General features: G+C 42.8%; 1 protein-coding gene across 2 annotated transcripts in view; it reads left to right on the top strand.

Moving 5' to 3' along the window:
* Positions 1 to 14594, top strand: part of SFMBT2 (Scm like with four mbt domains 2) — a 100677-nt gene that overhangs the window by 37483 nt on the left and 48600 nt on the right. For both annotated transcript variants that reach the window (XM_064656551.1, XM_064656552.1), the window contains one exon: positions 4343 to 4440. In XM_064656551.1, the coding sequence (XP_064512621.1) occupies positions 4343 to 4440 (98 nt within the window). The remainder of the gene's footprint in view (positions 1 to 4342; positions 4441 to 14594) is intronic.

The following is a 14594-nucleotide window of genomic DNA, read 5'->3' on the forward strand; positions in this document are numbered from 1 at the left end:
GTTCACCCCCATCCATGCTATCATCGTGCCCAAAAGTTTGTTTGGGACTTGGCTCTTGAATGCTACTTGGAAACCTGTGTTTTTCTTCACTGATAGGTAGGAATTAATGTTCCCCATCACTTCTAAATTAGATGGGAATGCAGGAGATCATGAATGTTGCTTACTCTGTAACTTTGTATTTGTGTTAAAGAGGAACACTTTCCCGTTGCCTGCCTTTGAGCCCTCTTGGCCTGTATAGGTTTGGTGAATCAATAGAGAAATGACCTGAAGGAGATTTGTGCTTCCTCTTTGTTTATTTCATTCACTTTCTGCTCTTTCCTCCTTTTGTCCTTTTTTCCTCATTTTATTGTTGTGCTTCCTTCCCTATGGATTCCATACACCCCTGTCCTTTTTCTTTTCATTTTTTTTTCACTTGTCTTTACACTTGTTACTGGACTCTTTATTTGCTGAAGTTACATTTCTGTGAAACCAGGGAATCCCGTCTCCTGATTAACTGCTTTTGAAATTTCTCTCTCTTGTTCTCATCTGTCTTCATCTGATAGTTTCCTCTCCTTGGCATTTTTCTGCTCATTCAATTTTTAGTGAGTGTTGTTATTAATGAATTCAATACCCAGATCTTCTTCCTGACTTCCATTGCCTTAAATAGGTGGTCATTACTTCACATGTCCTAAAGTTGGATCTCATAGGAGTTTGCTGAGAAAAGACCCTTCTGGTCTGAACCCGTTTTCAAACAAGTCCTCTCCTGAACACTGCCCTTAAGGATCTTTCTTAGATTACCTCCTTCTGGTCTATGCAGTTGTCAGACTCTACACTGAGGGAGTAGCCAGTCAGAAATGGGAATCTGATGAGTTTCCATCAGGAATGCTGATTTTTCCACTTCTGATGTAGTGGAGTATATCAGCCATTTGATATCCACATAACATCTACATACTCATGAAGCAATGGATGAGTAAAGTGTATGAGACATTAAATCAGAGGAAGAAGAGAGAAAAAAAGAGCCAAGTGGCTGGTCTTGGGGGATCTGTTTCAAATTACAGTGTCTGCAAAAAGAATCTTGGAGCAAGCAGGCAGGGAAGCAGTAGAGAGTTATGAGGACGAGATGCTGGCAGCAGAAAGCACTAAAGAAACTCAAGGATGAAGCTACTACACAAACTGGCAAAGAATGCAGTTTCCTAAAGACCAGTGGCCAGGGATACATCCTTGCCTGCTTACATGCTTGCTAGTTACTTCTATATTAAAGAGGATTTGGACTAGAAAGACCTTTGTTTAAAAGACCTGGTGTGGACTTTCTTAGGAAGGAGAGGGTCTATGGGCAGTATGTTGGTTTTTACACACCAGGGATTAGTTTCACCTGCTGTAGTGTAGACACAAAATACAGTTCAGCACGAGCAATTGCTTTCTCTTTATGATGGGTGGAGAAAAGGGGATGCTTGAGATGTGTCTACGTAGGTAAGATGAAATGACATCTTCATAAGCCTACTTTTCTTACTCGGGGGGTTTGAAACCAATGAACACAAACCTGGTTGTCTAAATTTTCAGTGTCTGACTCCTTGGTTGATAACAGGAACAGCCTTAGACTGTATATCAAAGCTGTTGTGAATCTCCTCTGACAAGATGCTGAGGACATGCAGCTCCTCCCAAATCAGGCTGTGTGTTCCCTTGCTGTCAAACAAGGACGTTCAGTTATACATCAGTTCTGAGCCTCAGACAGTGCTTTGCCTGCCCTCAACTTGGATGCTGCATATCCACCCTCAGCTCTATTTCCCTTTATGTCTGAGCTGTGATTTTTCCCTGTTGATCCACCTTTGGGGATATGTCAGGTTGGGTTTCATCTTACAGAGCAGTTTGAGGTCAGTCTTTTGAGATGCAGAGCATCTCAGACAGAGGAGATCCCATGGATCCAAACATATACAGTATTTTGGGTAGAGAGGTCTCCTTCCTGCAGCCATTCGCTTCCTAACACCCACTTAATGTACAAGAACGTGCAAGAGGTCCTTAGGGGGTTGGAACAAGGTAATCTTTAAGGTCCCTTCCAACCCAAACCATGCTGTGATTCTGGCTGTCTTCTCCAAATGGCAGCTTCCAGGGACTTTGTATGTCTCATGAGCCCATTTAACCAAAGCAAAGGGGTCATAGCTTATCTTCTCCTTCAGTTGTATATCTGAATCCCAAATAAACCTTCTTGCTAGTGAAAATTGGCAGAGGCTGCTTGACGCAGAGCCGCTGATGGTCTTAGCTCAGCTGTTTATGCAGGACGAGATCGTCTCATTTTATGTTACTTTCTGTTTAAAGACAAATTGCCAGTTGTTTTAATTGCTCACTACTTGTTAACCCTAATACAAATTGACACAGTACACTTGGTTCAATTACCTGCAACCCTAGCACTTAAATAAAATGCTTTATGCTCTTTTAACCGTGCAATGTAGTGTCCATATACTCGCCAGCATAAGTGATCTGCAACTAATTAAATGCGCATATGATATTCCTTGCTGGTTATTGAAAGCACTGGAGTTGCCTCTGTATTGATGTTTGTTGACACTGCTTAAAGAAGTTGCTGCTTTTTTTCACTGATTTTGAGCACAGTTGCCCAAAATGCCACTTCTTTCTTTCCTGTGCTTCACTGCCATCACGATAGATAATGAGGGTCTGTTTCCAGCAGGGAGGCATCAGGCAGGGTTTTCCTTAACTCAGACCTTTTGTTGGTTGAAACGACAGGCTGGCTGCAGCATGGGGCAAAATCATGTTGTGTTGAGTCTTTCCCTGTTTGGCATCATTTAAACCAAAAAGAAACAGGGCGAGTCGTTCCCCTGCCTGCGCTTCAAGTTGATCAGAGCTCCTGCAAGTAAGGGAGAAGTGGAGAAACAGGGCTGTAAAATAACCAACAATTAGATAAAGAGGGCACTTCTTAACACTTGTGACCGCTGCACATGCTGCAAACAAAGGCTTGAAATCTATATTGCCATTAATAACCAGACAGCTGAGGAATTAAAAATGCTGCCCTGAAAGGTTAACATTTCCCTTTAAGGGTGTTTAAATTCATATGCATATCCTTGATGTCTGTTCTGAAGTAGAGAGATTTGATATAGTGGAAGTATAAATACATCCACTTCCAGTGAGTGATTCTGCAAATCCTGTTTTGATAAGGTCTTAAATCTGTAAAGTCCTGAGCATAAAATTCCCTTGTACCATCAGAGCAAGGTGGAAACAGTGCTTGCCAATTCCTTTTTTTTTTTGTACATATTTTTTATTTCCTCCTTCAGAATTGTAAGATACAGCAGTAAATCTTTGCTAGCTAGTAAATATGTATGGTTTTTAGATGTACAGAATTTAAATGCAAATTGGGCCAAATTGAACTGTGATGTAATTGTGTGAAGCCAAACTGGCAAAAGAAAAGCTCCACACTGTTCACTCCATATCAGGTTTATTACTGAGTAAATGTTCATTTCCATTTTAATAATTGTTGAAATCTATCTACCTATCTTGTCTCTTTAAGGCCTTGATATGAATGTTCTGCAATAACTTGTTATGTGCAAGATAACAATATGTTTTCTAGGGCAGAAGTAAATCCAGTGTAATGTTCATCACAGTATTATTTCCTACATTGTTTCCTTTGATGATTCATAGTCATTTCACTCCACTGAACCATAAAGGGCTTGTTAATATAATGATTTAATAATATTAAACCTGTGTAAAGAAACCCACTGAAAGCAATGTGAAGCTGCACAAAGATGTTGCCTAAAAGTATAATGATGGAAATTCATGAGTGTGAGTCTTTGAACTGGTGTGATGCTCTGGATTGAGCGAGGTGCCAAAAAAAATGTGTCTGGGTAGAGATTTAGCTGAAATGTTTCTTCCCACACATACCTTCCCCCCACCCGCAATCCTGCAATTAAAACCAAACCAATACTTTCAATGAACAGGAGCCTTAGTAAAGATAACGTTTGTTTTGTTCAAATATAACCAATATTGGCTGAAGACCTGAGGCTCCCCAAACTAGAAACCATCAAGTGTTTTGAGAAATCAAAGGAGAGTTTTTTGCTATTTTCAAGTAATGAGATAATACGATTCTCGTTTCTTCTGCAGTAATTGAAGGATGTGCATTTTTCTGGGTTTCACTCCAGGATATAAAACAAAATCATCCCTCCAGTGTGTCCCTGCTAGTTGCTTTTGTGTTGAATTTATCCATACTGTACAACTTGGAATATACAGACTGTTCATTTCACTTGTACTGTCCATTTGTATGACATAAGAACTTAAGTATTTCAAAAATGTTTGATCTCTAAACAGTCACCTCTTGATTTTTTTTTTTGATTTTTTTTTTTTTTTTTTTTTTTTGCTTTAGATATCTATTCTCTGAAGACTATATCTGAGTGGAAATGCGCTCTGGAAAAATCCCTTAATGATGCAGCAAATTTTCCTCTTCCAATGGAAGTGTTCAAGGTAAAATACATACATTTTTCCTTCACTTATGGAGCCCATAATGAATAAATATCATGCAATATTTAGCAGCTTATGCTAAACTTCTGCAGGAGAGGCCTTTGCTCTAATACATAACCATGAGAGGTCACAAGTAGGGTGCTTGTATAAAACACATTTTTATGCATGGACTTTCCATTCTGATAAGTGATTTCATGGTCAGTGTTTTCTAGGAGCTGGGGGTGGTCAGCAGTGATTGCTCCAGCATTATTTTTCATGTGTTTTATTCTGTTAGACCTGTGCAAAGACATCATATACAACCGTGAAGTTGTAAGGCTGCGAATATAAAAGTTGACACAAACAGGACAGATTTCTATGAGCCTTGCACCAAAATTTTCATCTGATCACAAGCCACAAGGCAGAGAAACCTCCTTCAGGGACCTGTAGTGGAAAAGGGAGATAATTTTATTTCCACATATTTTTTTCTTTTTCCCCTCACTCTGGTTTTTAATAGTTAGAGACGTGCTTCAGCCCTGAGGCACCAGCTTTAATTTCCCATCCAAATCTGCACTGCTGTTAATCATGATAGCTCCAGATAATCCTGATTTCTAGCTGTGCCTGTCTGGTTCCTAATACTTACACCCTCAGTGTGATGGGCAGCACGGCTGTGGGTGCAAGAGGATGCTCAGGGAGGTGTGTGGAATCGCAGCTGTGCCCCACTGTCTCCACTGTCACCTCTTACCTGGGGACCTGGTGTATCACAGTGCCCTCCCCACCATCAGTCTGAAGACCTTCTGGGTTCCTTCCCTGCCCTTTAAGCAACATTGCACTGATGTACTCAAAAACATCCTGGGAATTATTGCAGTATGTGTGTGGATGTGGCACTTGATTTAGTGGTGGCCTTGGCAGTGCTGGGTTAATGGTTGGCCTCGATCTTAGAGGGGTTTTCCAACCTAAATGATTCTCTAATTTTATACTGGAAGAAGGCACTCATTGTGCCCCATCCTGGCTTGCATACCACCTTCACCCTTTCTGAAGGGACATGCCAGCAGCTTCCCACGAGGAATCTAGGCTCCTCACCCAGCCGAGATGCACTTAAATTAGCAAACTTAATTTGGGAATGCTTTGCTAATGGCCCAGGCAGTGGCTCACTTGCTTCCAGTGTGAAAGCTCTGCCGACTGTGTCGGCCTTGGGCTTGAATTTGGGGTTGAGGAGCCCCGTGTTGTGATGGAAATGGTGTTTGGAGAGTTTTGAGTCTCTGCCATTTATTTCATCCAACGCCTCGATTTGCCAACTCCTATTAAAGTTTGCATTGGCAGTTTGAAGATCAAAAACACATTGTGTGGGGCAGGAATTAAAATCCCGGTAGGGAATGGCTGATGCATGTATTTTATTCCTGTCTGTATGAAAGAGTGAAGAATATTTGTGATGAGGCTCATAAAACATCCTTTTTTAAAGAAGTTTATAACTAACAGCTGTTTTGCTGCCTCTTCTCAGCATGCCAGACTTATACCCACTTATTTTAATTATTGCATGAGTGTCATAAATTAGAATTCAGCAAATCCCAGTTGCTGTGCCATGTGGTTTGAGCTTCCAAAGATGAACCTCTTAGAAGACAATGCAAAACATTGGAATGCTTGAATGGCCCAAGAGAAGAGTTACTTTTGGGCTAAATGTGGCAAGAAGGCAGGATTAGGTCAATAGGGTTTCTGTATTTATAATGTGGAAGCTGAGCACAAGATGGGCTGAATTTAGTCTTTGGTGCAGTCTGAGCCCCTGGTGCTGGGAAGGCAGGAGGCTGAATAAGTGGTTTGTGTGTGGGCATCGCTTTATTCTGCCCATGTAGGGTGAATCAACCCCATCTTGTGCATTTTAATTAAAGAGGAAAATATGAGATCTTGTCTATGCCTGTGAGCATGGCTTCCTCTAGTAATGAGTTAAGGAAGGGCTTTAGGAGACTATATGAAAGTAAACTTGACTGATCTTGCAAAATAACCCAATATTTATGTGTGGGACCTTCAAGGAGAATCCCAGATCCTGGCAGAAAGTGTTGAATTCAAAGGTGTCTTAATAATTTCTTTTTAATTTTTTAATTTTACTTTTGCAAAGCCAGCACAGAAGTAATGTTTCTTCATGGTGCCTTGGGCTCTGTGCTACTGTAGCTGTCATGTGTTAGATGAGATATAAAACACAGAGTTTGACAGCTGGCAACTCTTAAAGACCTTCTGGAAAGATGGGAATGTTTACTTTGGCAGACATGGTAAACTGCACACCGAGGGGTTACCTTCTGCCTTTCCCACATTTCCCTGCAGAATTCCATCACTGAGGAGAGCATAGTTGTGTTCTTGGTCTACATGAGCAGTCCTGAGGGTGGTGAGCATGTACATATTTGGCTGGGTTACAGCTTTAGCTTCTGTTGTCCTTAGAGCTGTGCATGACTGGGCAGTGACATCAAACTGGTCCCAGGAAGTGCTACTGGGAAAGCAGATTTGTGTTTGTTGTGTGAGAAGTGGCTCCTCTTCAGGGTCTGTCAGCCCATTGCTGCTGTCAGTGATGATGCTCTTTGGTTTTGGTGTTGGGTTCTGCCTTGAGAACTCATAAACCACGAATTTGAGCCTGAATTACCAATGCTCAGAAGTGTGGCAAGGCTGAACTTGGCATGTGGTGGTCTTCAGCAGCAGATCCAAAAATCCCTTACAAAAGCACAACCCCGATGCCCCTTGGCATCCAAGGAGAGGACACCAACCACCAGGCCACATGAGCCGGTTGTAAAAATCAGGGAGAAAGCTGCATACAGGATTTTCTTGGTTTTTTTCCTTTTTTTTTTTTCCCTGGTGCTATTTTACACTTGGCCATATGTTGAAAGTGTTTGTAAAATGCTTTAGGATCCTTTGAGAAGGAACGTGATGTTCAACTGCCAGAAAATGCTGCTATTATGCAGCTACTAAACATAGTGTTTTGCAAACTGCACATCCTGGAATAATTTTTTCTCTTCACAAAAGCTTTTTTGCAGCACACCTGGTACTTTGTTGTTCTGCTCTTTTCAGAAAACATGTTGATCCTTAACAGAAAAATAAATGCAGGCAGGATTTTCAAGGGTGTCTGAATGGTTTAGGAGCACAAATCCTTCCAAAAGGACACAACCCAAGGAGATGTGTCCTTTGCTGTTATCTGCTTTCATTTAAGGGTGCTGTAGGGATGCCCCATGGTTGGTTAAGTACCAGTTATAAATGATGGCTTAGGCTTCAGAGGTCACCTGAGAAAATGGCCAGGGCTTTGGATATGAAGTGTGGTCAAACCAGGGCCTGATTTCAAGTTAAATGTGACAATTTCAGTGATTTGCTTCAGTGCTGACATTGCTGGTGCTCTCTAAAAGGGAGCCATGCTCCCAACTCACCTTCTAGCCCTAATATTACAAATAAGTCGTATTTTAGAGTTATAGCCGAGTAGTTTGTGTAAGATGAATGCTGGACAGAGATCATGGGATTTAGTTTCCTAGAGAGAGGCCCACAGCGTGCTGGGGATCTTCTCAAACATCCCATTATGCTTTCTCTGATCTCCTGTGCTGTATCCGTGGGTCCTGTGCAGATGTCATGGATCCTCATGTGTCTTTCAGCTCATCTCAGACACCTCTGTTTGGGCAACTAAACCCTATCCAAGATTTGGGGTGCTCATCATCTTTCCATAGGTGTTGCATATGGGCATCCTATTCCAAATTGCCCCCAGTTATTTTAAGTGTCTGGCCTGGATGGAGCTGTCACTCCCCACATGTCTAACCTGAACTCTGTTGAATAATTGATGCTTAGGAGGGAAGGGTGTTATCTAAGATAGGTGGCAATTCCTGGTGTATAGCCTTTTGTCTCATTCCTCTTGTCTCCACCCTCTGCTCCTCCTTTCCTAAAGTTTTTGTGTGTTTTTTCCAGCCTGAAATTTTTCTCTCTCTACCAAAAATACCTCTACACTATGCCCAGCCCCTGTGCTCCTATTTCTAACAGGAGCTTTTGGATGGTTCCTGTTATCAGTACTAATTAATGGCAAACCTAATGATATGGAAGGAATCAGTTGGGACAAATCTCTCCCAAGGAGACTGATGGAGGGACCACCCATCACCCAGACATTTGCCCCCCTGAAATTCGTGGTGGAGTGGTGGTTCTAGTTCTACACTCAAAAGTATGAAGACAAATATTGAAAAAGATCCCTTCCCTCCCTCTAAAACATAATTTTTCCATTGGATGAATTGTGCATTTTAGTAATAAGAATGAGATTGACTATTTCTTGAAGACTGGTTTCCCCCCCCCTCCTCCCCAAAAAAAAGGAGGACAGCATCTCTCAGATTTTAAATAAACATTTTGCATGTTTTAGGGCTTTTTCTTCCAGTACTTGTCATTCTGGAAGAGTTTGAACCTAAGTTAGAGAAACCCAAGGGATACTTTCTGCTCAGAGACAAATCCTGACCTGGCTGTATGAACAGGCTTGAAGTCCAAGAGGGTTTTTTCTGTCTCCATCCGCCCTGTTAATAGACGGGCACGTGCCGATGCAGCAGCTTAAAACAAACGTGCTTTTGGTTTCGCTTGGAAGCCAAATCCCAACATAAGCAATCCCGGGCTCCTTCATGCACCGGTGGCTTGGCTGGCCCTCGCTCCACACGCTGTGCTTTAATAGCCTGTGAGTCGCCATGTTGTTTGCAGGCTGCCAGATTATTTATACTCCATCTGTTCTTCCCCATCCGTGGATTTGCCAGCCCTTTTTCCATGGCTGCGATTCGCCAGGCTGGGAGACGTGCGTGGTGTCCCAGTCCCTCTGTTGTTCCCCTGCCTTTTGACCCACTCCTGTCTCAGCTCCTTAAAGCTGTTTCTCTTTGTAAGACCCAATCACTGTCATTGGGAGAATACCACAGAGGTCCTTACAAACATAGCTACCTTCACAGCTCTTGGATTAAGGATGTCTGTGGTACCAAGGATGAGAGAATTAGTCTGGTGGTACCTCTGTGGGCCAGGGAACGGTTTTTACCTCTGAGCAGCTCCCTCCTGACCGTGGGCTTTGCAAGGATGCGGATGGGGAGAGCAATCCAAGGAGGTGAGCAAAGCCAAGTCCTGCCTGAGATGCCCCCAGGGTCTGTTTGGCAGCACCATATGAAAGTCAGGCTTGGAAGAGAACTGCCAGACACAGTTCAAGCCAAGCAGATGGGCTGAGTGAGGAACAGGTCCCTCAGCCCTCCTCATCCCTCTGGCATGTGGGGTTTTCTTTCTCCATTACACGCCGGGGTCTCTCAGGATGGGAGAGAGGTCAACAAAAGAGCCTAGTTTAGTTTACTTACTGCACCCAGGCTCTGTGTGGGGAATTTGTGCATGACAAGTTCTTACCTTCCGTGTCCTTGGGCAGTGTTTCCCATGGGAAGGGCTAATGCGCACCTACAACCAGCATCTGCTCCCATTTAGGGGGTGGATGATAGCTAAAAGTCATCCATTTAGGGCATTTTTCAAGGGCATGTAGTGATAGGACAAGGGGTAGCAGCTTAAGACTGAAAGAGGGTGTGTTTAGATTAGATGTCAGGAAGAAATTCTTTACTGTGAGGGTGGTGAGGCACTGGAACAGGTTGCCCAGAGAAGCTGTAGATTCCCCTTCCTTGGATGTGTTCAAGGCCAGCTTGGATGGGGCTTTGAGCAGCCTGGTCCAGTGGGGGATGTACCTGCCCATGGCAAGAGAGTTGGAATGAGGTGGTCCTAAGGACCCTTCCAACTCAAACCATTCTATGAGTCTCTTATTCTATGATTTACAGGTGAATGAATTTCCTCAAAGAAAGCAAAAGCCAGCTTTGCTCCGTAGCCGTTTTTCAGAGTGGTTGCAGCCCACAGTGTGCATTGAATTGGTTCCTGATCCTTCTCTAACAAATTCCTATTGATTTCTTAATGATTCCTGCCATGATGTTACTGAGGGCAGACTCAGTCCCTCTTCACAGTCGAGGTGATGCCTTGATGTGTGTGAGAAGAGACACTGCTGGTTTCACTTTGAGCACTCAAATAGGTGTTTCCCCACCTGTGTTTCCCTTTCGGTTTGACTTTCCCACCTGTGAAATGGGACCTGTGCGTGTGACACAGCCAGGTTTCGATGGCAAATGCTTGTGGATGTCTTAAAACCCAAACCAAACACACCAAAAAAACCCCAAGTGGATGCATATCTGTCTCTCTTACCTCTGCTGCCCGTGCTGAAGCGGAGCAGGCGCTGCGTGGGAGGGGATCTTTGCCCTAATGCCATCTGCATCGGGCCGAGCCATACGGAGAAGGTGTATTTGGATTTCAGCTGGCTACTCTGCAATGTTGCTGTTTCTATGGTAACTATTTTTTATTCAACAAGCGGAGCTTAAAATCCGTAGGGCTGAATTCGATCCTCGGCAGAAGCATCTGCAGTTTTTGAGGGGCTCTTCAGTAGGTGCAGTTTGTAGCTGGCTCTCGTGCTCATTACTTCAGGGTCACGGTGTCTTTGAAGCCTCCCTCCCACCACCCTTTTTCCCTTCATCCCACCCCACATCTCTACACTTTGGTCTCCCTCTGATGGCTCTTATCAAAACAAGGGACAGTTTGAGAGGGTTGTGTTGTACCAGGGGATTTCTGTCTCCCTGCAGAGATTGTACCTTCAGGGCAAATTGCTCCTTGTTTAGCCAAGGAAGTTGATGAATCTCAAAACGAGACTGATTCATCTGCAAATAATGCAAAGGATTGTATTTGGTAGGGTTTCTTTCTTTTTTTCTTTTTTTTTTTTTTCTCAATTAAAAAACAAATGCCAGATTCCTGTAGAGGCAGTTTAACCACTGCTATTATTGTGTTTGTGACTGGTTACCACACATGAGCTTTGTGATTAAAATTAGGCTATTAGAAACAGCCAGTTTCTTGGAGAATTAGAGAAAACACTGAGCGGAAGCGATTTCTTTGAAAACAAAAACTGAATCAACTAATATGTTCCCAGTCATACCAGATGGGCCCCGCTTCTTCTGTGTCTTTTAACAGGGCAAACCAGGAGAGATGGGGCTGAAGGCAAGAGCATTTCACACTCTTACAGTTGGTGGGGATTAAAGGAGGCTCAGGTCAATAATTTATTAAAGGCTCAGTGTTTCTAATCAGCCTCTCAACCTTGCAACTTTTCAGCATTCAGACTTAGTTCTGAATTTTGCATGAAGTTGTACGTTTATAATTTGTGTGGATCTGACTGTCCTGGACCAAAAGAGCCCTGACTTTTAGAGCATTTGAAAATCAGCCTCAAATTTCAAAATTTGAGAGGAGAGCCTTTTGCTCTTATCTATGCACTGTATAAGCTGCTAGGTTTAAAATGAGATGATTCCAGTGATCTTGAGCAGAATGGGTTAAAAATGAGGATTTCACAATCTGAAGTTGATGCCCTTCCTTGTATTTGGAGACACAGCTTGAGCAGCAAGCTCACAGTGCAGCTTCCCTGAGTGTCACAGACAAAAGCAGCTTAGCCAGGCCCCCCTGCTCTATCAGCTCTACCCAGTGCATTGTAAAATTATTCTGTGCTCCACTCTCATGACATGGACAAAATTGAGTTTATTTACACTTAAATTACCTTTGTTGAGCAGAAATACTCAGAAGCCACATCTAGCAAGATACTTAAGTAGCAGGACAGACAAATGACTATGATGATTTTGAAATACCACTTTTTGAGTTCAAGACCTAAAGCCAATGCTTATTATTAGGACTTCAGCATGTCACCCACACAGGTACTTCCCTAAAGCTTATCTGCATCCTTATGAGCTGGAATGCTGTTCTAAATCTGTGGATCTCTTTCAGAATGATCTTTAGGCTCCCAATTCACCTGACATTTCTGAAACCTGCACCACGTTGATTTGTTATAGTTTTTGTGGCACGATTTTTGTCTTTGCTGTAAGGAACTCTCCTGCATCCTTGTTGATTGTTGATCCAGTTTACTTGGCTGTTCTCCAGCAGTTCAGAGGGTATTTCCATCACCTGCTCAGGGCTTGTGAACCCCAGGACAGGCAGTCTACTGGTTGCAGAGTCACAGAATCATTGAATCATTTAGGTTGGAAAACACCTCTTAAGATCATTGAGTCCAACCAGTAACTCAGCACTGCCAAGCCCCAGCACTAAATCACATCCCCACGTGCCATATCTGCATGTTTTTTAAATTTCTCCAGTGATGGTGACTCTACCACTTCTCTGGGCAGCCTGTTCCAACACTTGACATCCTATTCAGTGAAGAAATTTTTCCCCATATCCAGCCTAAACTTCTATGTGGTCAGTGAGGCTGCTCCTGCGAAACACTGACTTCCAATAGGAGTAAAGATTCACCATCCACAAGGCTATAAAATGCTCCAACTGGTCCAAAGTATTATTCCTATTCATCTCCATTTCAAAGAAAATTGAAGCTCACTTGGAGAAGTTGCTAGAAAATCATGGCTGGTGACATCCTCGTTGGTGGCGTTGGATGCCATGAAATGGCAGCAAAGGGTCGAATTCTGCCGCCCACAATCATTTCAGGCATTTCTTTTGTTCAGCTGCAGAGTCTGGCAGGGACCAGGGGAAAGTCTCACCCCTCCAGTCCTCTTCTTGTAGCTGCTTTTATTAAACAGGCGTCATTCCTGTCAAAGTGAATAAAGGGAAGAGAGAGCAGTTCATTATCCAGTGTATCACTTTGAGTCTAATACTAATTAAAAGCTTTGCCATCACTTCTGTGGAACCTATTCTTAGAAATTATGTAAATTAATTGGAGTTTTGAAGAGGAGCATATGCCAAATTCTAAGTAATTCCCTGCTGGCTCTGAGGCAGCTCCAGCGCTGGAACCAGAGAATGGCATCAGGATCTTTTTTTTTTTTTTCTTTTGTGGCTGCAAAAATCTAAAGCTGCTTCGGTAAATTTTGATGCTTCTCTTTAGCAAATATACAAGACAGATCAAATATCCAGACCCTGACCATTTTCCAGAGAGGTACAGTACAAAGGCTTTTTCTCCACGAAAGCTTTTCCATCTCAAAAATGACATTTAACGCAGACAGGCTTTTTACTTCCACAGCATTTCTCCAAATAAATGCATGCTCCTGCTTCAAAGAGGATTTTGACCCTCACAAGGGAGATGTACTGGAGATCCCGTGAACTTCTCTTGTGAGTTCACTCTTGCTGCTAATTTAATGGGGAAAATATTTACTTGCTGTGCTGAATGAGAAGGAGGATTTGATCCCAAGGTACATAGCACATGGAGAAAAGGGGATGTGCTTTTGAAGTAAAATAGCTTTAAATATTATTAGCTTTTTTTTTTTTCCCTATCTGGTTATTTTTCCCCTTTGAAAAAAGCCAAAGCAAATAGAAGGAAAGAGACCAAAGAAAATGATTCAGATAAAAATGAGAAGCAGTGTGATTTGGTGTCGATGTATTTTGGTCTCAATCAACAAATCACTTAAAGTTGATGAAACTACTTACATGTTTAAAGCTAAACATGATTAAGTACTTTGGTAGATCTTGGCTTATTATGTATCGAGCTGGATCTGAGCGTGAATTGAGTCATGGAAGGTTTGATGGGAAGATGCTGCAGTGTAAGCTTGTTTCCAGATGCATATTTTGCAAAGTTGCTTTTTCTTTATAACCTCACCCTGACGATTAAGAGACGCTGGGTGTGGATCCTAGTGCAGGAGGAGGCGGCCCTCCAGTCCAGTTGCTTTTTGCCTTTAGGGATTTGAAGTTCAGTGCTGGCGAGGTTGGATTTTTGCAGCCACCGTCTTCTCCTGCTGAAGCCTTTTCAGTATTAAAGTTGGCAGTTTTTGTTAATGTTTCTGTCCCTGGTACTGTGAAACCTCCGTGAACATGGAGCCACATTCTCTTCCCTGCTTTAGACTTTAATTCAGTGAAACATTATCTGTGCAAAGCTGCTAGAAATGGTGTCCTGTCTTTCTGATGCCCTAGTGATATGGAAATGGTGACCAGCAAATGCAAGTATCACTGATGGTTATAGAATCATAGAATCACAGAATGGTTTGGGTTGGAAGGGACCTTAAAGATCATCCAGTTCAAACCCTGAGACATGGGCAGGGTCACCTTCCACTAGACCAGGTTGCCCAGAGCCCCATCCAGCCTATCCTTGAACACTGCCAGGGACGGGGCATCCACAACTTCTCTTGTTCCAGTGTCTCACCAGCCTCATGGAGAAGATTTCTTCC

The sequence above is a fragment of the Pseudopipra pipra genome, chromosome 5, assembly GCF_036250125.1.
Source record: "Pseudopipra pipra isolate bDixPip1 chromosome 5, bDixPip1.hap1, whole genome shotgun sequence".
NCBI lineage: Eukaryota > Metazoa > Chordata > Aves > Passeriformes > Pipridae > Pseudopipra > Pseudopipra pipra.